At 38.5% G+C, this 23737-nt stretch overlaps 1 protein-coding gene across 4 annotated transcripts in view; it reads left to right on the top strand.

Moving 5' to 3' along the window:
- Window positions 1–23737, top strand: part of LOC123546989 (complexin-like) — a 196688-nt gene that overhangs the window by 115891 nt on the left and 57060 nt on the right. For 3 of the 4 annotated variants that reach the window (XM_053551308.1, XM_053551310.1, XM_045333703.2), the window contains 2 exons: window positions 3659–3853; window positions 8211–8222. In XM_053551308.1, coding sequence (XP_053407283.1) covers window positions 3799–3853; window positions 8211–8222 — 67 coding nt within the window. In that variant the 5' untranslated portion in view covers window positions 3659–3798. The remainder of the gene's footprint in view (window positions 1–3658; window positions 3854–8210; window positions 8223–23737) is intronic. The other variant, XM_053551309.1, reaches the window with a different exon arrangement.

Here is a 23737-nt window from a genome sequence, read left to right on the forward strand (position 1 = left end):
ATGTAAATAAATCAATCAGCCAGAGAACCATTTGACCTAGAACCTTCAAACTTCTTAGGTTGATAGGGCTTACAGAGTAGACCCCTATTAATTTTGGGGTCACTCCATCAAAGGTCAAAGTCGCCGGGGCCTGAACATGGAATACCCTTTCCAATCAATAACTTGAGAACCACTTGACCCAGAACATTGAAACTTCGTGGGATGATTGGACATGCTGAGCAGGTGATCCCTATTGCATTTAAGTCACTAAGCCAGCCATCAGTGTCTTTTTGATTTTTGCTCCTCTTCCCTATTGACATCTTGCCTATTACTATTATGCTTTGGGGGAGACATGCGCTTTTCTACAAAAGCATCTTCTAGTTTGTTAATCCCCCGCCGTGGCGGAGGGATTATAGGAATGGTCTGCGTCCATCCTTCCGTCCGTCCGTCCTTCCGTCCGTCCTTCCGTCTGTCCTTCCGTCCGTAACACTTTCGTGTCCACTCCATATCTCCTAAACCTCTTGAAGGATTTTCATCAAACTTGGGTCAAATGATCACCTCATCAAGACGATGTGCAGAACCCATGAGTCAGCCTTGTCGGTTCAAGGTCAAGGTCACAACTTAGGGTCAAAGGTTTGAGCCTGCCATTTTGTGTCCGCTCTATATCTCCTAAACCCCTTGAAGGAATTTTATAAAACTTGGGTCAAATGATCACCTCATCAAGACGATGTGCAGAACCCATGAGTCAGCCATGCCAGCTCAAGGTCAAGGTCACAACTCAGGGTCAAAGGTTTGAGCCTTCCATTTTGTGTCCGCTCTATATCTCTTAAACCCCTCGAAGGAATTTTATAAAACTTGGGTCAAATGATCACCTCATCAAGACGATGTGCAGAACCCATGAGTCAGTCATGCCGGCTCAAGGTCAAGGTCACAACTTAGGGTCAAAGGTTTGAGCCTTCCATTTTGTGTCCGCTCTATATCTCCTAAACCCCTTGAAGGATTTTCATCAAACTTGGGTCAAACAATCACCTCATCAAGGCGATGTGCAGAACTTATGAGTCAGCCATGTCGGCTCAAGGTCAAGGTCACAACTGAAGGTCAAAGGTTTGGGCCTTCCATTTCGTGTCCGCTCTATATCTCCTAAACCCCTTGAAGGAATTTTATAAAACTTGGGTCAAATGATTACCTCATCAAGAACTCATGAGTCAGCCATGTCAACTCAAGGTCAAGGTCACAACTGAAGGTCAAAGGTTTCAGCTCTGTATCTCCTAAACCCCTTGAAGGATTTTCATGAAACTTGGGTCAAATGATCACCTCCTCAAGACGTTGTGCAGAATTCATGAGTCAGCCATGTCAGTTCAAAATGATGTGCAGAAATTATGAGTCAACCATGCCAGCTCAAGGTCAAGGTCACAACTAAGGGTAGAAGGTTTGAGCCTTCCATTTGGTGTCCACTCTGTATCTCCTAAACCCCTTGAAAGATTTTCATCAAACTTGGGTCAAATGATCACCTCATCAAGAACTCATGAGTCAGCCATGTCAACTCAAGGTCAAGGTCACAACTGAAGGTCAAAGGTTTCAGCTCTGTATCTCCTAAACCCCTTGAAGGATTTTCATGAAACTTGGGTCAAATGATCACCTCATCAAGACGTTGTGCAGAATTCATGAGTCAGCCATGTCAGTTCAAGGTCAAGGTCACAGCTAAAATCAAAGGTTTACCCTTTCACTATCCATAGCAGTGGCGGGGGATTTAGCTGTCGTTCAGACTGCCTTGTTCTGTTATAGAACTGTAGAGTAAATATGCAGTAACAAGGACATCATATGCTTTTAAAACCTAATTCTATGTCAAAACGTAATGTATTATATTCCTATAATGTATAATTAAAGGTATTTGTAGGGATAACATAGTAATATTTGTTGTGTTTAGCTCACTGTCTGCCGTCTGTCCATCCACACTTTTTAGCTCACCTGAGCACAAAATGCTTGGGATAAGCAGTTGTGATCACTCACCATCCGGCCATCCAATGTCAGTCCAGCTTCCATCCACACTTTTCTTTAAACGACATCTCCTCTGAAACTGTAGTGTAGGACATCTCTTCTGAAACTGTAGTGTAGGTTGACATCTCCTCTGAAACTGTAGTGTAGGTTGACATCTCTTCTGAAACTGCTAGTCTGAATTGCACAAAACTTGGTCAGTAGCATCCACAGTCTTCTATCATGTTTGTTAAAATATGTCAGTTTGACCCTTTTTAGTCAAGTCCCTGTTACCTTGACCTTTGGGCAGCTGATGCAAAATTGATACATATATTCCTCTACCGAGATTTTAATCTTCCTACTGCAAATGCCACCGCCTGTAATGCTAATAATGCTTAAACTAAGATCCTTTAAGTTAGCAAAAAAATAATGTAGGAAAGGAGGGAGCCATTTTAAGAGTATCGCTGAGACCTGTACAGTTTTTGAGCACTCGGGAACTAATGCCATTGTAGACTTCTATGCAGTTGTTGAGCATTCAGGACTGCCAGGGATGTCTCATATGGCTGTTTGGACTTCTATGCAGTTGTTGAGCATTCAGGACTACCAGGGATGTTTCTAATAGCAATGTAGACTTCTATGCAGTTTGTTAACATTCAGGACTACCATGGGTGTTTCTAATAGCAGTGTAGACTTCCATGCAGTTTGTTAGCATTCAGGACTACCATGGATGTTTCTAATAGCAGTGTAGACTTCCATGCAGTTTGTTAGCATTCAGGACTACCATGGATGTTTCTAATAGCAGTGTAGACTTCCATGCAGTTTGTTAGCATTCAAGTCTACCATGGATGTTTCTAATAGCAGTGTAGACTTCCATGCAGTTTGTTAGCATTCAGGACTACCATGGATGTTTCTAATAGCAATGTAGACTTCCATGCAGTTTGTTAGCATTCAGGACTACCATGGATGTTTCTAATGGCAATGTAGACTTCCATGCAGTTTGTTAGCATTCAGGACTACCATGGATGTTTCTAATGGCAGTGTAGACTTCCATGCAGTTTGTTAGCATTCAGGACTGCCAGGGATGTTTCTAATGGCAGTGTAGACTTCCATGCAGTTTGTTAGCATTCAGGACTGCCAGGGATGTTTCTAATGGCAGTGTAGACTTCCATGCAGTTTGTTAGCATTCAGGACTACCAGGGATGTTTCTAATGGCAGTGTAGACTTCCATGCAGTTTGTTAGCATTCAGGACTACCAGGGATGTTTCTAATGGCAGTGTAGACTTCCATGCAGTTTGTTAGCATTCAGGACTACCATGGATGTTTCTAATAGCAGTGTAGACTTCCATGCAGTTTGTTAGCATTCATGGCTGCCAGAGATGTCTCTAATGGCAGTGTAGACTTCCATGCAGTTTGTTAGCATTCAGTTATACCATGGATGTTTCTAATAGCAGTGTAGACTTCCATGAAGTTTGTTAGCATTCATGACTGCCAGAGATGTCTCTAATGGCAGTGTAGACTTTTATGCAGTTGATGAGCATTCAGGACTGAATGTAGACTTCTGAATTGGGCTGAATAGACAGCCTGTTGTCATGACTGTATAACACAATCACTTTTGCCATCAAAGTAAACAAACAGTAATTTGACTGAACCAGAAAATCTGACATTTAGATAAGAAACTTTACATATCTTTTTTTTTTTATTTCAGAATGTTACTACGGAGATAAGCATCACAGAGAAAATTAAAAAATTAGTTTGACTGTGATATAGAACTGACTAACTCCATGATCTAAAATAAAAGTGTTGCATTGTAAGGAACTGAGTGACTGGAAATAACGTGCCAAAATCATGGCTTCATTCATTGCTAAGCAGATGGTAGGAAACCAGTTGAAGTCTGTAAAAGGTAATTTTTTAGTTTATAGCTCCTTAAAAGGCTATATTGAGCTATTGTGTTTAGTTAATGTCTCTAGCCCCATTAATTGTATATCAAAAGCATGGCTCCTTTTAAATTTTATTCAAACTCTATAATGCATGTAATGCATGGAGGGGCACCTGAGGTCTTCCTCCACCATCAAAGCTGGAATGTTTCCATATGACCTATAATTGTGTTGGTGCCACATTAAACCCAACAAGATAAATAAATAAGTAAACTGTAATGCATTATTCTTGATGTTACTTTAGAAGCCAAAACAGATATTTCTTGTGGTTACACACTATGATTATGTGATTAGTCACTATCAACTGAAGCATATGCAAGCTTTTACTATATTGTTAGCTTGACTATACGAAGTATAAGGAGAGCTATCCTACTCGACCCGGCGTTTAAAGTTTTTTTTACACGTTCTCTTTTTTCATCTTATCTCTGTAATTACTTGATGGATTTGATTCAAACTTAAAATAGTTATTCCTCGTCATCACCCACATCATCTGACATGAGGGCCATAACTCTGGCACCAATATTTCATGATTTATCCCCCCTTTTCACTTAGATTTTCAGGTTAAAAGTTTTGATGCACTTTCACTCTACCTCTGTTAATACTGAACGGATCGCTCGATGTCCGGCGTCTGTCATCTGTCTGTCTGTCGTCTGTCAACATTTGGCTTGTGTATGCGATAGAGGCTGTATTTTTCAACTGATCTTCATGATATTTTGTCAGAATGATTACCTTGATGAAATGTAGGCCGAGTTCGAAAATGGGTCATCTGGGGTCAAAAACTAGGTCACTAGGTGAAATCAAAGAAAAACCTTTTGTATGCAATAGAGGCTGTATTTTTCAATTAATCTTAATGGATTTTTGTCAGAATGATAACCTTGACGAAATCTAGGCCGAGTTTGAAAATGGGTCATCTGGAATCAAAAACTAGGTCACTAGGTCAAATGAAAGAAAAACCTTGTGTATGCGATAGAGGCTGTATTTTTCAATTAATCTTCATGAATTTTGGTCAGAATGATAACCTTGATAAAATCTAGGTCGAGTTTGAAAATAGGTCATCTGGGATCAAAAACTAGGTCACTAGGTCAAATCAAAGAAAATGCTTGTATATGCGATAGAGGCTGTATTTTTCGATTGATCTTCCCGAAATTAAGTCAAAATAATAACCTTAATGAAATCTAGGCCGAGATTGAAAATGGGTTATTTTGGATCAAAAAGTAGGTCACTAGGTCAAATCAAAGAAAAACCTTGTGTATGCGATAGATGCTGTATTTTTCAGTTGATCTTCATGAAATTTGGTCAGAATGATTGCATTGATAAAATATTAGTCAAGTTTGAATATGGGTCATCTGGGGTCAAAAATTAGGTCACTAGATCAAATCAAAGAAAAACTTTGTGTATGCAATAGAAGCTGTATTTTTCAATAAATCTTCATGAAATTATGTCTGAATAATAGCCTTGATAAAATCTAGGTCAAGTTTGAATATGGGTCATCTTGGATCAAAAAGTAGGTCACTAGGTCAAATCAAAGAAAAAACTTGTGTACGCTATAGAGGCTGTATTTTTCAACTGATCTTCATGAAATTTGGTCAAAATGATTGCCTTGATAAAATCTACGTTGAGTTTGATTATGGGTCATCTGGGGTCAGAAAGTAGGTCACTAGGTCAAATCAAAGAAACACCTTGTGTATGTGATAAAGGCTGTATTTTTCAACTGATCTTCATGAAATTTTGTCAGAATGATAGCCTTGATGAAATTTGGGTCAAGTTTGAATATGGATAAGCTGGGTTTAAAAACTAGGTCACTAGGTTAAATAATGGAAAAACCTTGTGTATGCAATAGGGGCTGCATTTTACACTGGATTTCATAATATTTGTTCAGAATGGTTGCCTTGATGAAATCTAGGTCAAGTTTGAATATGGGTAGTCTGGGGTCAAAAACTAGGTCACTAGGTCAAATCAAAGAAAAACCTTCTGTATGCGATAGAGGCTGTATTTTTCAATTGATCTTCTTGAAATTTGGTCAGAATGATAGCCTTGATGAACTCTAGGTTAAGTTTGAATATGGGTCATCTGGGGTCAAAAACTAGGTCACTAGGTCAGATCAAAGAAAATACTTGTTTATACTCAAGATTTTTTGCTCCAATTTTAATGATAATTGGTCAGAATATTTTGTCCATGAAATCATTAGGTCAAACAAGTTTACACTGTTATGGTGTGTTATGGTGTGTTTCTCAGGTGAGTGACCTAGGGCCATCTTGGCCCTCTTGTTAATAAAAGCAGTAGCTTTTCAGCTCACATGAGCATGAAGCCCGCCCGCTTAGCTCAGTAGGGAGAGTGCAGATCTACGGATCTCGGGGTCGTGAGTTCGAGCCCTGGGCTAGGCGTATGTGCTCCATTTTGATAAATGACGTTGTGTCTGAAATCATTCGTCCTCCACCTCTGATTCATGTGGGAAAGTTGGCAGTTACTTGCGGAGAACAGGTTTGTTCTGGTTCAGAATCCAGGAACACTGGTTAGGTTAACTGCCCGCTGTTACATAGCTGAAATACTGTTGAAAAACGGCGTTAAACCCAAAACAAACAAACAAACATGAGCATGAAGTGCTTGGGATAAGCTATGGTGATCGCTCACCATCCATCGTCCATTCATCTGTCTGTACATCCAAGCAAAGTAGAGGACATTCGTTGGGTACTTAGGACAGTATTTAATGTTAAATTCTATTCTTTCAGTACTGCTTATTGGGTACTTTCTGTCGCTTGTTGGATATATTGTAACAAAACAAATTGTCCTTTTGTAAGAGGGTAGGTCCATTGTCCATCCACACTTTTCTTCAGTTGACGTCTCCTCTGAAACTACTGATCAGAATTGCACCAAACTTGGCATTAGCATCTTGGCATAGTCATTATCAAATTTGTTCAGATGTTTCAACTTGGCCCCTTTTAAGGGCCACCAGAGCTAAAATAGAAATACCTTTGAATTACTTCTTCTCATAAACCACTTAGTGGATCTTCTTCAGTCTTGGTCTGTAGCATTATTTTTAAGGTCTCCTCCTAAGTTTGTACAAATGGGGATGCTTAGCCCCTTTTAGCGATCACTAGAGCTAAAAATAGAAATACGTTTTAAGAACTTCTTCTCATAAACTGCTAGATTGATCTTCTTCAGACTTGATCTGTAGCATCATCATAATGTCCTTTCCCAAAATTGTTCAAATGATGGCAGTTGGCATCTAATAGGGGCTACTAGAGATAAAAATAGAAATACTTGTAAATGACTTCTTCTCATGAATGGCTTGATGTATCTTCACCAGACTTTGTCTGTAGCATCAATTTAAGGTCCTCTCTTATACTTACTCAAATGTTTGCACCCAGTCCCTGTTTTAGGGGCCACTGGAGTTAAAGATAGAAGTACCTTTAAACCACTTCTTCTTGTGAACCGCTTGATGGATCTTTATCAAGATTGATCTGTAGCATCATTGTAAGGTCTTCTCCCAATTTTTTTCAAATGAGGAAGTTTTTGCCTCTTTGCCATTAGAGCTAATAGTAAATACAGAACCATTATAAAGAGACTTTCTGAAACGCCTTCAGCCTGCTTCAGTTGGCTGTGAATGTTTTGTTTTCCACCCAGTTTTAAAAACCTTAACTAATTTATGTAATCAACTTCTACTGCCTCTGGAACCTTTGACACCTGAGGCATATTATGGTCTACTTTCAAAGTTTCACATACTCTAGCATGTTAAAGCTTTAAACTCAGTGGAATGATGTTCTCTTGTGGGGTTTTTTGCCTGCCAAAATTTTTAGGGGATGGGGACATTTATGTTTACTTGTGTCTCTAGGTCTGTCCATCTGTCTGTCCATCCAGATTTGTGCCATGTATATCTCAAAAAGTATTTGACTTAGTCATGAAATGTTAAGATATGATTGTTATTTAGCATGTGAAGGTTTGCACCTTGGGTTCTGGTTGTGATTTCAGCCAGACCACAGTTGTGGCCTTTGGATTAGTCAAAAATATACATGAAGAGCCTAAAAGGTTGTGTCACATGTATCCATTAAGAATATAGTTCAGCATGATTGTGAAGTTTTGCACCTGCTTTTTGTATTTCCCTCAGCAAGACCAGAGTTATGACCTTTGATTTACATATCACAAAAACAATGACCTAGTCAGGAACTGTTATAGGACTGAAATTTTGAAACTGGGGTTTAATTTGGGATATATTCCCTTCCTCCTACCCCCACTCACAGTAAAAACAGGTATCTACTGTGGTATGGATATGCATCTTACCTGAATTCCTTGTGATTTATCTTGTTTGTTTAATATAAATTACAGACAAGTTTGCAGGTCAGTATTAACTAACAGTTTGTTTTCAGATATTTCTTTGAAAATTGACCTTTTAACTAACAGCAATATTTATTTGAATTATTATTCTTTGAAGAATCTATATGCAGATCTTCAACATCATAAGAAATCTAATATTTTGCTAATATTCTGACTGACTAGCATAATTTAAGTACTAACCAACTGCTTAACAAATTGTGTGTTTGATCAGGTTAATACTATCTGTACATTAACATCCTAACATCATGTGTGCTAGTAAACCAGACTGAACTCCTAACCTTACAATTAGTCGTTTTTCAATTATTAGCTCACCTGAACTTTGTTCATGGTGAGCTGTTAGTATAGGAGGATGATCAGGAGACCTGCATCAGTATTTTTCACATCTCTTCCTGCAAAACTACTAGTTAGATCTACACTAAATTTGGTCGGTATCATCCTGGCATAGATCTCTATCAAATTTTTCATATGTTCAGCTTGGCCATAAGACTTAACCAAAAGTAGAAAAAACAACAACAACTTCTCATGAACTTCTTGATGGATCTTCACCAAACTTGTCTGTAGCATTCGTGTAAGAGATCTTCTCTGTACTTTTTGTGCCCCCCCCCCACATGAGTGGTGGGGGCATATAGATTTGGTCGCGTCCATCTGTCCGAAGTTTGTGACGCACCCAGCTCTAAAAGTATTTGATATAAAATGATGAAACCTTGCGAGAGTCTTTATCATGATATGAACTTGCACACCTCCTATTTTTCGTCTGGCTCCCCCTCTATTTCCAGAGTTACGGCCCCTGAAATAGTAAAAAATACACATTGTCACCTTGTGACACGCCAAGTTCAAAAAGTATGAATTGATGAAACCTTGCATGAGTCTTTATCGTGATATGAACTTGCTCACCTCCTATTTTTCGTCTGGCTCCACCCCCTATTTCCAGAGTTATGGCCCCTGAAATAGTGAAAAATGCACATTTTCACCTTGTGACATGCCTAACTCAAAAAGTATTTGATATAAATTGATGAAAACTTGCGCGAGTATTTATCATGATATAAATTTATGCACCTCTTATTTTTCGTCTGGCTCCACCCTCTATTTTTAGCTCACCTGAGCACAAAGTGCTCAAAGGTGAGCTTTTGTGATCACCCGTCGTCCGTCGTCAGTCGTCCGTCGTCAACAATTTGACTGTTAACACTCTAGAGGTCACAATTTTGGCCCAATCTTAATGAAACTTGGTCAAAATGTTACCCTCAATAAAGTCTTGGACGAGTTTGATATTGGGTCATCTGGGGTCAGAAACTAGGTCACCAGGTCAAATCAAAGGAAAAGCTTGTTAACACTCTAGAGGTCACAATTTTAGCCCAATCTTAATGAAACTTGTTCAGAATGTTACTCTCAATAAAATCTTGGACGACTTCGATATGCCGTCATCTGGGATCAAAAACTAGGTCACCAGGTCAAATCAAAGGAATAGCTTGTTAACACTCTAGAGGTCACAATTTTGGCCCAATCTTAATGAAACTTGGTCAGATTGTTACCCTCAATAAAATCTTTGACGAATTTGATATTGGATCATCTGGGGTCAAAAACTAGGTCACCAGGTCAAATCAAAGGAAAAGCTTGTTAACACTGTAGAGGCCACATTTATGATGTATCTTCATGAATCTTGGTCAGAATGTTAATCTTGATGGTCTTAAGGTCCGGTTTGAATCTGGGTCATGTAGGATCAAAAACTAGGGTCACCAGGTCAAATCAAAGGAAAAGCTTGTTAACACTGTAGAGGCCACATTTATGAGCATATCCTAATGAAACTTGGTCAGAATGTTGATCTTGATGATCTATAGGTCAAGTTCAAATTTGGGTCAGGTGGGGTCAAAAACTAGGTCACTAGGTCAAATCAAAGGAAAAGCTTGTTAACACTAGAGGCCACATTTATGACTGTATCTTAATGAAACTTGGTCAGAATGTTGATCTTGATGATCTATAGGCCAAGTTCAAATCTGGGTCAGGTGGATTCAAAAACTAGGTCACTAGGTCAAATCAAAAGAAAAGCTTGGTAACACTCTAGAGGCCACATTTATGACTGTATCTTCATGAAACTTAGTCAGAATGTTAGTCTTGGTGATCTTTAGGTCAAGTTCGTATCTTGGTCATGTCGGGTCAAAAACTAGGTCACCGGGTCAAATCAAAGGAAAGGCTAGTTAACACTTTAGAGACCACATTTATGACCATCTTAATGAAACTTGGTCAGAATGTTAATCTTGATAATCTTTAGGTCAGTAGGTCAGGTGAGCGATACAGGGCCTTCATGGCCCTCTTGTTAAAGTTATGGCTCCTGAAATAGTAAAAAATGCGCATTTTCACCTGATGACATGCCAAGCTCAAAACGTATTTGATGTAATTCATGAAACCTTGCATGAGTCTATCATGATGTGACCTTGCACACTTGGCACTCTTCTTGAGTATTTTAGCGCTTATTACAGAGTTCTGGCCCTTGAAATACCCAAAATTGTGGATTTTTTGTTTTTGATGCTCATAGCTCAAAAAGTATATGGCCTAGAATAATGAATCCTTTATATGAAATGTTTGTTGAGGCTATAACCCCTTAAGACTGCAAACATTTGAATTATTGCCTCTTATTTGAGACACATGTACCAGTGGGAGCACACCCTGTGTCCTACAGACACAGAAATGGTTCACTTGGGCGCTGGAAGAGGCCACCAGGCTATAATAAAAAAAGACCAAACTTTTAAGGTCTTTTTCTCATGAACCACACAATGGATTTTCACCAAACTTTGTCTGTAGCATTCTTGTATGGTCCTCTCTCATGATTGTTATCTCCCGACGAAAGTCGGAGGGATATAGTTTTGGCATTGTCCGTCCGTCCTTCCGTCCGTCTTTCCATCTGTCCTTCCATCTTTCTGTCCATCCGTCCGGAGTCATATCTAGGAAATGGTTGGGAATATTTATTTAAAACTTCATATACATGTTCACCACAATGAGTTCTTGTGGCCCGTCAAGTTTCAGTCAGATTGCCCAAGTAACACCAGAGTATGGCCCTTAAAAGTTTCTAGTGTTCACTATATAGGGTACTATAAATATGGCAATTTCTGCATCATAACTTTTGATATATTTGACCTAGAACTATGAAACTTAAACAGAATTTAGATCACCATAATGTGGTTGTGTACACACAATTTCATTTGGATTTATTTGTAAATTAAGAGTTATTGCCCTTTAATTGTATAAAAATCCACATATTTGTACATAACAAACTTACCATTTTGTAGAATTTCATTAAACTTCTTTCATTCTTTTCCATGAACATATTGTAAACATGTGAAGTTGTGTACCCACAACTGGTCACCCCCTTACCTTGATCACACACCTCCCCCCCTATCCCCTGACACCCCCCCCCCCCACCAAAAAAAAAAAAAAAAAAAAATTCATTCCTTATTTTAGATTTTTTTCAAACAAACTTCATTTACATGTTCACCACTATGAGGTTATGGGGCCCATCAAGTTTCAGACAGTAACACCAGAGTTATGGCCCTTAGAAGTTTCTAGTGTTAACTATATAGGGTACTATAGATCTATAGATATGCCAATTTCTGCATCATAACTTTTGATATATTTGACCTAGAACTATGAAACTTTAACAGAATTTAGAGCACTATAATGTGGTTGTGCACAGACAATTTTGTACGGATTTCTTTTTGTAACTTCAGAGTTATTGCCCTTTAATTGTCTAAAAATCCACATATTTGTACATAACAAACTTACCATTTGGCAGAATTTCATTAAATTTCTTTCATTCTTTTCTGTGAACATTTATTATAAACATGTGAAGTTGCACACCCACACCTGGTCACCCACTTGCATTGGTCACACCCCCTCACCCCCCCACCTCCCAAAAAAAATTTTTTTTTTTCATTTCTTATTTTAGATTTTTTTCAAACCTTCCAAGTTATACCATTCCCCCACCTCACTTCTCCACCCAGTCATGCCCACCACTGATCAAGCATCCTCTGCCCTCCCCCCCCCCCCCCCTCCCAACTTCACCCTTTTACCTTTTTTTTTTTTTTTCATTTTTAATTTTCAGTCAATATTTATAATCAGCATGTGAAATTTTGTTTCCTCTCCCGTTCCCCTGCACCCCCACCCCCTAAAAAAATAAATATATACATATATCTATATATAGATATATATATTTCCATTCCTTTTTTTTTTTTTTTTTTTTAAATGTTCAAACCTTCAACATGTTAAGTTGTGACTGCACAAACCTTGCCCTCAGCCATGTTCAAGATATCTTACCTGTGTTCTCTTAAGGACATCTGATCTTTTAAGTTCAAATGTACTTGTAAAACAGCAACACCTGGTGCCAAACCACTCAAAGACAATATTTCATTCAAGTTAAACTTCAAGCTCACATTTCAATTAACTGCATTTAATTTTAAAAGCTAAGCTTATTACAGTTAGCATATCCCATTCAAAATAAATTCTTTAGTCAGGATCAAAGTATCATACATTTATTATGTACTCTTTAATTAAACATCTGTTTTCTGTTAAATTGATTTTGACTAATGAAATTATTTGCTTCTTATTAACATCCTTAACTTTTTGCCGGATATATCTTTTTGCCATTCCTCACCACAAACCCTTTCAGCGGGGGATACCAATTCATCGAATTTGCTTGTTTAAATAGTTCTACTTGTCTCCTTTTAGGGCCTGCCAGAGATAAACATAGAAAAACCTTTCAACAACTTCTCCTGAACCAATAGTGAATCTTCACTAAACTTTGTCTGAGGTATCCTTGTATGGTCTTCTCTTAAATGTTCATATGGTTCTGCTTTACTCCTTTTAGGGACTGACAGAAATAGAAAAAACAGCTGAAAAGGGCTCCTTCTCAATGGATCATTATGATTAAAATAGAAAAAGTGGAAAACCACAGGCTGCCAAACATGACATAAGCGAAAATGTTGCAGGCCCGGTTTGATTGAGCCTGTTCATGGATGATAGTGGAAATGCTAGCTACTGTCCAGGCCCTCTAACCATGGGTTGAGCAGAACTCAACATTTACACATGTTATAAGAACCAGAAAATAATTTTGAGACACCTGCAGATGTTTTCATATGGCGGTGCACATGGAACCTTCAATGATACACAGAATGCAATTCCATGAAAAGCTAAAAGTTAAAATAATGTTTTTGCCCTAAACAAGAAAGCAATGAGCAGAACTGAACAAACTGGAAATTAGAGAGGGGATCTGAAGTTATGGAGCCTGCATATCATAGAAACTGCCAAAAGACACAGTAAAAAAGCAGGCATCATATCAAAGGTTAAAACAATACCGAAAACTATTTAAGTGGGAGAATTGGGACCACCCAAGCCGAATTGTTCAAACTGAAAAATTAAACAGTACACTAACACAACATAAATATCATGCTGAACGATCTTAAGAAATCGGTATATAACAGCTCTGATTGAAGGCAGCAACAAATAATGCTGCTGTGGTGATAAAATAGAAAAAGTGGAAAACCACATGTCGCCCAACACGACATTAACGAAAATGTTGCAGGCTCAGTTTGATTGAGCCTCAGTTCATGAACGGTAGTGGAAATGCAAGCTACTGTCCCTGCTCTTTTTGTCTGTAGCATCTGTGTATGTGCTTCTCTCAAATTTAGCTCGTGAACTATTGTGATCATTTACCATCTGCCGTCAGTCCATCTCTTTTCTTCAAATGACATCTGCTCTGAAACCATGTCATGAAAGTTGGCCTAGATGTTCCTTGGGGGTGGTAGAGGAGTGGGGTCTCCATCCAAAGTTTTTATAATGGTTTCGCTTAGAGCTAAAACTCTTCAAACAGCATCTTGTAAACCATTAGTTGGATTATTGTCCATCTTTGACCCTCTACTAAGATTGTTCAATTTTTTATTATTCATCAAAAAACATGGCCACCAGGGCCGGTTGTGGTCACTTTCCCAATATATTTATAGTGGAAACTGTAAAAATCTATTTGTACTAAACTTCTGGCCCTATTTTAAGATAATTTCCCACAAGTGGTCCTTGTGTGACCCTCTACCAAAATTGTTCCTTCAAAAACATGGCAAACAGGGGGTGTGGTCAGTTTTCCGTATATGTATATAGCAGAAAATTAAAAATTTCTTTGTCAGAAACTGCTTGACAGATTTTAACCAATTTCACACAAATGTTTCTTGGGTGACCCTTTATGAAGATTATACAAAAGAAAAATCTCCAAACAACATCTCCTAAACTGCTAGACCGATTTTGAAATAATTCTACACAAATGGTCCTTTATGTAATCTTATAACAAGACTGTCCTTTTTAGCTCACCTGAGCACAGAGTGCTCAAAGGTCAAATCAAAGGAAACACTTGTTAACACTCTAGAGGCACATTTATGACTATATCGTCATGAAACTTTGTTAGAATGTTAATCTTGATGATCTTTAGGCCAAGTTCGAATCTGGGTCAGGTGGGTCAAAAACTAGGTCACCGGGTCAAATCAAAGGAAAAGTTTGTTAACACTCTAGAGGCCACATTTATGACTGTATCTTCATGAAACTTGGTCAGAATGTTAATCTTGATAATTTTAGGTCAAATTCAAATCTAGGTCAAGTGGAGTCAGAAATTAGGTCACCAGGTCAAATCAAAGGTAAGGCTTGTTAACACTCTAGAGGCCATATTTATGACTGTATCTTAATGAAACTTGTTCAGAATGTTAATCTTGATGATCTTTAGCTAAAGGTCAAATCTGGGTCAGGTGGGATCAAAAACTAGGTCACCAGGTCAAATAAAAGGAAAAGCTAGCTAACACTCTAGAGGCCACATTTATTACCATACCATAATGAAACTTGGTCAGAATGTTATTCTTGATGATCTTTAGGTCGAGTTCAAATCTGGGTCAGGTGGGGTCAAAAAATAGGTCAACAGGTCAAATCAAAGGAAAAGCTAGTTAACACTCTAGAGGCCACATTTATGATCTTATCTTAATGAAACTTGGTGAGAATGTTAACCTTGATGGTCTTCAGGTCAAGTTCAAATCTGGGTCAGGTGGGGACAAAAACTAGGCCACCAAGTCAAATCAAATGTAAAGCTTGTTAACACTTTAGAGGTCACATTTATGATAATATCTCCATGAAACTTGGTCAGAATGTTAATCTTGATGATCTTTAGGTCAAGTTCAAATGTAGGTCAAGTGGAATCAGAAACTAGGTCACCAGGTCAAATCAAAGGAAAAGCTTGTTAACACTGTTTAGGCGACATTTATGACCATACCGTAATGAAACTTGGTCAGAATGTTAATCTTGATGATCTGTAGGTGAAATTCCAATCTGGGTCAGTTGGGTTCAAAAACTAGGTCACCAGGTCAAATCAAAGGAAAATCTTGTTAACACTCTAGAGGCCACATTTATGAATGTATCTTCATGAAACTTGGTCAGAATGTTAACCTTGATTATCTTTAGGTCAAGTTCAAATCTGGGTCATGTGGAATGTGACCTACTGACCTACTTTTTTGTTTTTTAAGAGACAGCCTTGAAATTTAGGTGACATGTACAGTTTTGCACACCAAACTTAAAACTGACTTCAGTGACCAGGAATGTGACCTACTGACCTACTTTCTTCAGGTGAGCTATACAGGGCCTTCAGGGCCCTCTTGTTTTGTTTGTTTCGTCAAAAAACTTGGCCGCACAGGGGGTCTTGTCACTTTTCCCTATATGTATATAGTGGAAACTTTAAAAACATTCTTGTATGAAACTGCTTGCGCGATTTTAAAACAATTTCACATAAATGGTCCTTGTGTGACTTTCTACTAAGATTGTTCAAATTATTCCGATTCATAAAAAAAAACATATCCAACAGAGGACTTTTCTCTACAGGGAAATTTTGAAAACTCAATTCGGTCCGAAACCAAATCACATCCTATTAAACGATGCTATCCAACCCACCAGTATTATGCTGTATTTGTAAAAGATGATAGAGTAAATATATTGGTGTGTCAGGCATTAAAATTGTGCCAGTCACTGCGAGTTATCATACAATGAAAAGGGTCATTCAGTGTTATATCTGATCGGTACTTTGTTCAAATTTCACCATTTTTCTAAGAAAATATTTGCAAGGATAGAGTTGTCGTGGCATTGTTTTTTTAGCACAGTGTTACCTAACAATTCTAAAACCCAACTCATGTGACTTCGGTACTTTATACATGGTAGGTACTTTGTGATATTTCCTCATTTCTTGACAGGTTTGATAAAACACAATGCGTCAAAGTGATTTACTCAACACAGAGTGTCTACCAAACATCCTCAGTATTTTGCTCAAATACCCTGCCACGGACCAGATGTGTAGGTTGTGTGAATGCTAGGATTTTGGTCGAGTTTTAAGGAAGCATTGTGGATGTCTCGTAGATGCTTTATGCCAAGGAAAGCTCTCATTGCAAGTTCTTGTCTTTGAAGCGTTTCATCTAATTAAATCTAGTCCAATAGTTACATGGATCAAGTGAATTTTGTGTGTGGAGGATACCACGTCAATTGGGTTTCCTGCTTTAGAGATTTTAGACCAAATTTAACACTCTTTCTCCATTTTAACCAGATTGTTTTTTTAGCTCACCTGAACAATGCTCAGGTGAGTTTTTCTGATCGCTCGATGTCCGGCGTCTGTCGTCCGTCGTCTGTCGTCTGTCGTCTGTCAACATTTAGCTTGTGTATGCGATAGAGGCTGTATTTTTATGCCCCCCTTTGAAAAAGGAGGGGTATATTGTTTTGCAGATGTCGGTCGGTCGGTCTGTCGGTCGGTCGGTCGGAATGTAGACCAATCCGTTTCCGGATGATAACTCAAGAACGCTTGGGCCTAGGATCATGAAAGTTGATAGGGAGGTTGATCATCATCAGCAGATGACCCCTATTGATTTTGAGGTCTGTATGTCAAAGGTCAAGGTCACAGTGACCCTGAATAGTAAAACTGTTTCCGGATTATAACTCAAGAACACTTGGGCCTAGGATCATGAAAGTTGATAGGGAGGTTGGTAATGACCAGCAGATGACCCCTATTGATTTTGAGGTCAGTATGTTAAAGGTCAAGGTCACAGTGACCCTGAACAGTGAAACGGTTTCCGGATGATAACTCAAGAACACTTGGGCCTAGGATCATGAAAGTTGATAGAGAGGTTGGTAATGACCAGCAGATGACCCCTATTGATTTTGAGGTCAGTATGTTAAAGGTCAAGGTCACAGTGACCCTGAACAGTAAAACGGTTTCCGGATGGTAACTCAAGAACACTTGGGCCTAGGATCATGAAAGTTAATAGGGAGGTTGGTAATGACCAGCAGATGACCCCTATTGATTTTAAGGTCAGTATGTTAAAGGTCAACGTCACAGTGACCCTGAACAGTAAAACGGTTTCTGGATGATAACTCAAGAACGCTTGGGCCTAGGGTCACGAAAGTTGATAGGGAGGTTGATAATGACCAGCAGATGACCCCTATTGATTTTGAGGTCAGTATGTCAAAGGTCAAGGTCACAGTGACCAGGAACAGTAAAATGGTTTCCAGGCAATAACTCAAGAAAGCTTGGGCCTAGTGTCAGGAAAATTGATAGTTAGGTTAGCCATGACCAGCAGATGACCCCTATTGATTTTGAGGTCATTAGGTCAAAGGTCAAGGTTACATTGGCCAGGAACAGTTAAATGGTTTCTGATCTTCTTGTCCAAAACCATAGGGCCTAGGGCTTTGATATTTGGTATGTAGCAAAATCTAGTGGTCCTCTACCAAGATTGTTCAGATTATTTCCCTGGGGTCAAATATGGCCCCACCCCTAGGGTCACATGGTTTATATAGACTTATATAGGAAAAAACTTTGAAAAACCTCTTGTCCAAAACCACAGGGCCTAGGGCTTTGATATTTTGTATATGACATCATCTAGTGGTCCTCTACTAAGATTATTCAAATTATTCCCCTAGGGTCAAATATGGCTCCGCCGTTGGGGTCACATAGTTTACATATACTTATATCGCTCACCTGTTATCATTGCACTTGAGGACAAGAAGGTCCTCAGAAAAAATATCTAAGTCCAAAGGACAGGAACAACAAAGCGAAGAAATTTAACCAAAAAGAAAAATTATTTGACCTACTGACCTAGTTTTTGACCGCAGTTGACCCAGTTTCGAACTTGATCTAGATATCATCAAGATAAACATTCTGACCAATTTTCATGAAGATCCATTGAAAAATATGGCCTCTAGAGAGGTCACAAGGTTTTAATATTTTTAGACCTACTGACCTAGTTTTTGACCGCACATGACCCAGTTTCGAACTTGGCCTAGATATCATCAAGGTGAACATTCTGACCAACTTTCATAAAGATCCCATGAAAAATGTGACCTCTAGAGTGGTCACAAGCAAAAAGTTTACGCAAGCACGGACGGACGGACGACGGACGCTGCGCGATCACAAAAGCTCACCTTGTCACTTTGTGACAGGTGAGCTAACAAGAGGGCCATGATGGCCCTATATCGCTCACCTGTTATCATTGCACTTGAGGACAAGAAGGTCCTCAGAAAAAATATCTAAGTCCAAAGGACAGGAACAACAAAGCGAAGAAATTTAACCAAAAAGAAAAAAAAATTCTTACAAGGTATAGATATGTCAAAATACACCTAAAAATTGGAGGTACCATCCATGTTGTACCACAGAAAAGTGGTCTCAGTTTTTCCCTACGGCCAATAATAAAAAAGTTACTAAAAATAAGCTATTTATAGTAACGTAAAAGGGAAGTAATTAAAAAAATAAAAATTGTAAGTGAACAAAAGAAGGATCTGCCAAATAAATCTGTTGACATAAATGAAATTTCAGATCAGTATCTTCATTAGTTATGGAGATATACCCATTTCAATTTGAAATAAAGGGAGGTAATTTGACATAAAATCAGTTCATAGTTATCTACCCTGATTGTCTCAGTCCAACTAATAACAATAATGAAATTTCAAATAAGTCCTATAAGTACTAACTGATATAAATCAATTTTGATTACAATCAGGGGAGGTAATCAGATATAAAATAACTCTGGAACCTATGATTGGATCTGATTTGTCACGGAATCCAAGACTTACTGTTGTTGAAGACATTTTAAAAGTTTGTATCAAATTAAACCATAAATGAAGTCTCTATATGGCTGCAAAAGCCAAAATAGCCAATTTTGGACCTTTAAGGGGCCATAACTCTGGAACCCATGATAGAATCTGGCCAGTTGAAGAAAGGAAGCAAGATCTTGTGGTGATACAAGTTGTGTGCAACTTTGGTTAAAATCAAATCATAAATGAAGCTGCTATTGTGCAGTCAAGGTCAAAATAGCTAATTTTGGCCCTTTCAGGGGCCATAACTGTGGAACCCATTACGGGATCTGGCCGGTTCAAGAAAGGAACCGAGATCTTATGGTGACACAAGTTTTGTGCAAGTTTGATTAAATTCAAATCATAAATGAAGCTGCTATTGTGCAGACAAGGTCAAAATAGCTAATTCTGGCCTTTTCAGGGGCCATAACTCTAGAACCCATAATGGAATCTGGCCAGTTCAAGAAAGCAACCAAGATCTTATGGTGATACAAGCTGTGTGCCAGTTTGGTAAAAATCAAATCATAAATAAAGCTGCTATTGTGCAGACAAGGTCAAAATAGCTAATTTTGGCCCTTTCAGGGGCCATAACTCTGGAACCCATAATGGGATCTGGCCAGTTCAAGAAAGGAACCGTGACCTTATGGTGATACAAGTTGTGTGCAAGTTTGGTTAAAATAAAATCATAAATGAAACCACTATCGTGCAGACAAGAAATTGTTGACGGACGGACGGACGGACGCACGCACACACGGACGGACTGACGACGGACGACGGACGAAGGGTGATCACAAAAGCTCACCTTGTCACTATGTGACAGGTGAGCTAAAAATGCAGTCCCTATTGCACACACACTATCTTTTATTTGACTGGGTGACCTAGATTTTGAACCCAGATGACCCATATTCAAACTCGACCTAGATTTCATCAAGACAAACATTCTGATCAATCCTCATTTGTTTCAAACTTAAAATGTGGTTTCAGGAGTGTTAACAAGATTTTCCTTTGATCTGGCCTAGTGACCTAGTTTTTGAAACCACATGACACAGATTCGATTTTGACCTAGAGATCATCAAGAGAAACATTCTGACCAAGTTTCATAAAAATTGGGTCACAACTGTGGTCTCTCGAGTGTTAACAAGCTTTTCTTTTGATTTGTCCTGGTGACCTAGTTTTTGCCCCCACATGACCCAGATTCAAGCTTGACCTAGAGGTCGTCAAGACAAACATTCTGACCAACTCTCATGAGTTTCAAACTTAAACTGTGGCCTATAGAGGGTTAACAAAATTTTCCTTTGATCTGGCCAGCTGACCTAGTTTTTGACCCCACATGACCCAGTTTCGAAACTAACCTAGAAATCATCATGACAAACATTCTGACCAAGTTTCATAAAGATTGGGTCACAACTGTGCCCTCTGGAGTGTTAACAAGGCAAATGTTGACGGAAGATGGATGACCCGGACAATGATCAGTCACATTAGCTCACCTTGAGCACTTTGTGCTCAGGTGAGCTAAAAAACGAAAAAACAAGAGGGCCAAGATGGCCCTAGGTCGCTCACCTAAGAAGCACTCCATAACAGTGTAAAACATGTTTGACCTAGTGATTTCATGGAAACAAATATTCTGACCAATTTTCATTAAGATTGGACCAAAAAATTGGTCTCTTGCGATAAAACAAGCATTTTCTTAGATATGACCTTGTTTTTTTACCCTAGATGACCCATGTTCAAACTCGACCTAGATTTTATCAAGGCAATCATTCTGACCAAAATTCATGAAGATCAATCGAAAAATACAGCCTCTATCACATACACAAGTTTTTTCTTTGATTTGACCAAGTGACCTAATTTTTGATCTCAGATGACCCATATTCAAATTCGACCTAGATTTCATTAAGGCAATCATCCTGACCAAATTTCATAAAAATCAATTGAAAAAAACAGTCTCTATCGCATACACAAGATTTTTCTTTAATTTGACCTAGTGACCTAGTTTTTGAACTCAGATAACCCATATTCAAACTCGACCTAGATTTCATCAAGGCAATCACTCTGACCAAATTTGATGAAGATCAATTGAAAAATACATCCTCTATTGCATACACAATGTTTTTCTTCGATTTGACCTAGTGACCTAGTTTTTGACCCCAGATGACCCATTTTCGAACTCGGCCTAGATTTTATCAAGGTGATCATTCTGGCTAAATTTCATGAAGATCAGTTGAAAAATACAGCCTCTATTGCATACACAAGGTTTTTCTTTGATTTGAGCTAGTGACCTAGTTTTTGACCCCAGATGACCCATTTTCGAATTTGGTCTATATTTGATCAAGGTAATCATTCTGACCAAAATTCATGAAGATCAATTGAAAAATACAGCCTCTATCGCATACACAAGGTTTTTCTTTGATTTGACCTAGTGACCTAGTTTTTGATCCCAGATGACCCATTTTCAAAACTGGCCTAGATTTCATCAAGGTAATCATTCTGACCAAAATTCATGAAGATCAATTGAAAAATACCGCCTCTAGCGCATACACAAGGTTTTTCTTTGATTTGACCTAGTGACCTAGTTTTTGACCCGAGATGACCCATTTTCGAACTCGGCCTAGATTTCATTAAGGTTATCATTCTGACCAATATTCATGAAGAATAATTGAAAAATACAGCCTCTATCGCATACACAAGGTTTTTCTTTGATTTGACCTAGTGACCTAGTTTTTGGCCCGAGATGACCCATTTTCGAACTCGGCCTAGATTTCATCAAGGCAATCATTCTGACCAATATTCATGAAGATCAATTGAAAAATACAGCCTCTATCGCATACACAAGGTTTTTCTTTGATTTGACCTAGTGACCTAGTTTTTGGCCCGAAATGACCCATTTTCGAACTTGGCCTAGATTTCATCAAGGCAATCATTCTGACCAACATTCATGTAGATCAATTGAAAAATACAGCCTCTATCGCATACACAAGGTTTTTCTTTGATTTGACCTAGTGACCTAGTTTTTGACCCGAGATGACCCATTTTCGAACTCGGCCTAGATTTCATCAAGGTTATCATTCTGACCAATATTCATGAAGATTAATTGAAAAATACAGCCTCTATCGCATACACAAGGTTTTTCTTTGATTTGACCTAGTGACCTAGTTTTTGATCCGAGATGACCCATTTTCGAACTCGGCCTAGATTTCATCAAGGTTATCATTCTGACCAATATTCATGAAGATTAATTGAACAAGAGCTCGTCGAACACGAAATGCCCCCCTTGATGCATTCAGTAATTGCACAAGGAACAGAAATTATATGCTCACTGTAAACACAAATTCCATTTCGGAACACAAAACTATGCAAGTGGTCCAAATTTGAAGCCTGTACCTTCAGAAATGTGAAAGTAGGTCACTAGGTCAATCTCAAGATCAAAGTTCATTTCAGTACACAAAACTATGCTTGTGGTTCAAATTTGAAGGCTGTAGATTGAGAAATGTGAAAGTAGGTCACTAGGTCAAAATCAAGGTCAAATTTTATTTTGGAACAAAAAACTATGCATGTGGTCCAAATTTGAAGCCTGTACCTTCAAAAATGTGAAAGTAGGTCACTAGGTCAATAACAAGGTCAAAGTTTTTTTCAGTACACAAACCTACGCATGTGTTCCAAATTTGAAGGCTGTAGGTACAGAAATGTGAAAGTAGGTCACTAGGTCAAGATCAAGGTCAACTCATGTCAAGGTTCATCTTGCCACTCAAAACTATACATGTGGTCCAAATTTGAATGATGTAAGTTATGGACATGAAGATTCTAAGTTTTTCCCTGTATAAGTCTATATGAACCATATGACCTCTGGGGCGGGGCCATATTTGACCCGAGAGGGATAACTTGAACAAACTTGGTAGAGAACCACTAAATGATGCTTCATTACAAATTACCAAAGCCATAGTCTTTGTGGTTTGGACAAGAAGATTTTCAAAGTTTTTCCCTATATAGGGCCATCATGGCCCTCTTGTTAGCTCACCTGTCACAAAGTGACAAGGTGAGCTTTTGTGATCGCGCAGCGTCCGTCGTCCGTCCGTCCGTGCTTGCGTAAACTTTTTGCTTGTGACCACTCTAGAGGTCACATTTTTCATGGGATCTTTATGAAAGTTGGTCAGAATGTTCACCTTGATGATATCTAGGCCAAGTTCGAAACTGGGTCATGTGCGGTCAAAAACTAGGTCAGTAGGTCTAAAAATATTAAAACCTTGTGACCTCTCTAGAGGCCATATTTTTCAATGGATCTTCATGAAAATTGGTCAGAATGTTTATCTTGATGATATCTAGATCAAGTTCGAAACTGGGTCAACTGCGGTCAAAAACTAGGTCAGTAGGTCAAATAATAGAAAATCCTTGTGACCTCTCTA

The sequence above is a fragment of the Mercenaria mercenaria genome, chromosome 9, assembly GCF_021730395.1.
Source record: "Mercenaria mercenaria strain notata chromosome 9, MADL_Memer_1, whole genome shotgun sequence".
NCBI lineage: Eukaryota > Metazoa > Mollusca > Bivalvia > Venerida > Veneridae > Mercenaria > Mercenaria mercenaria.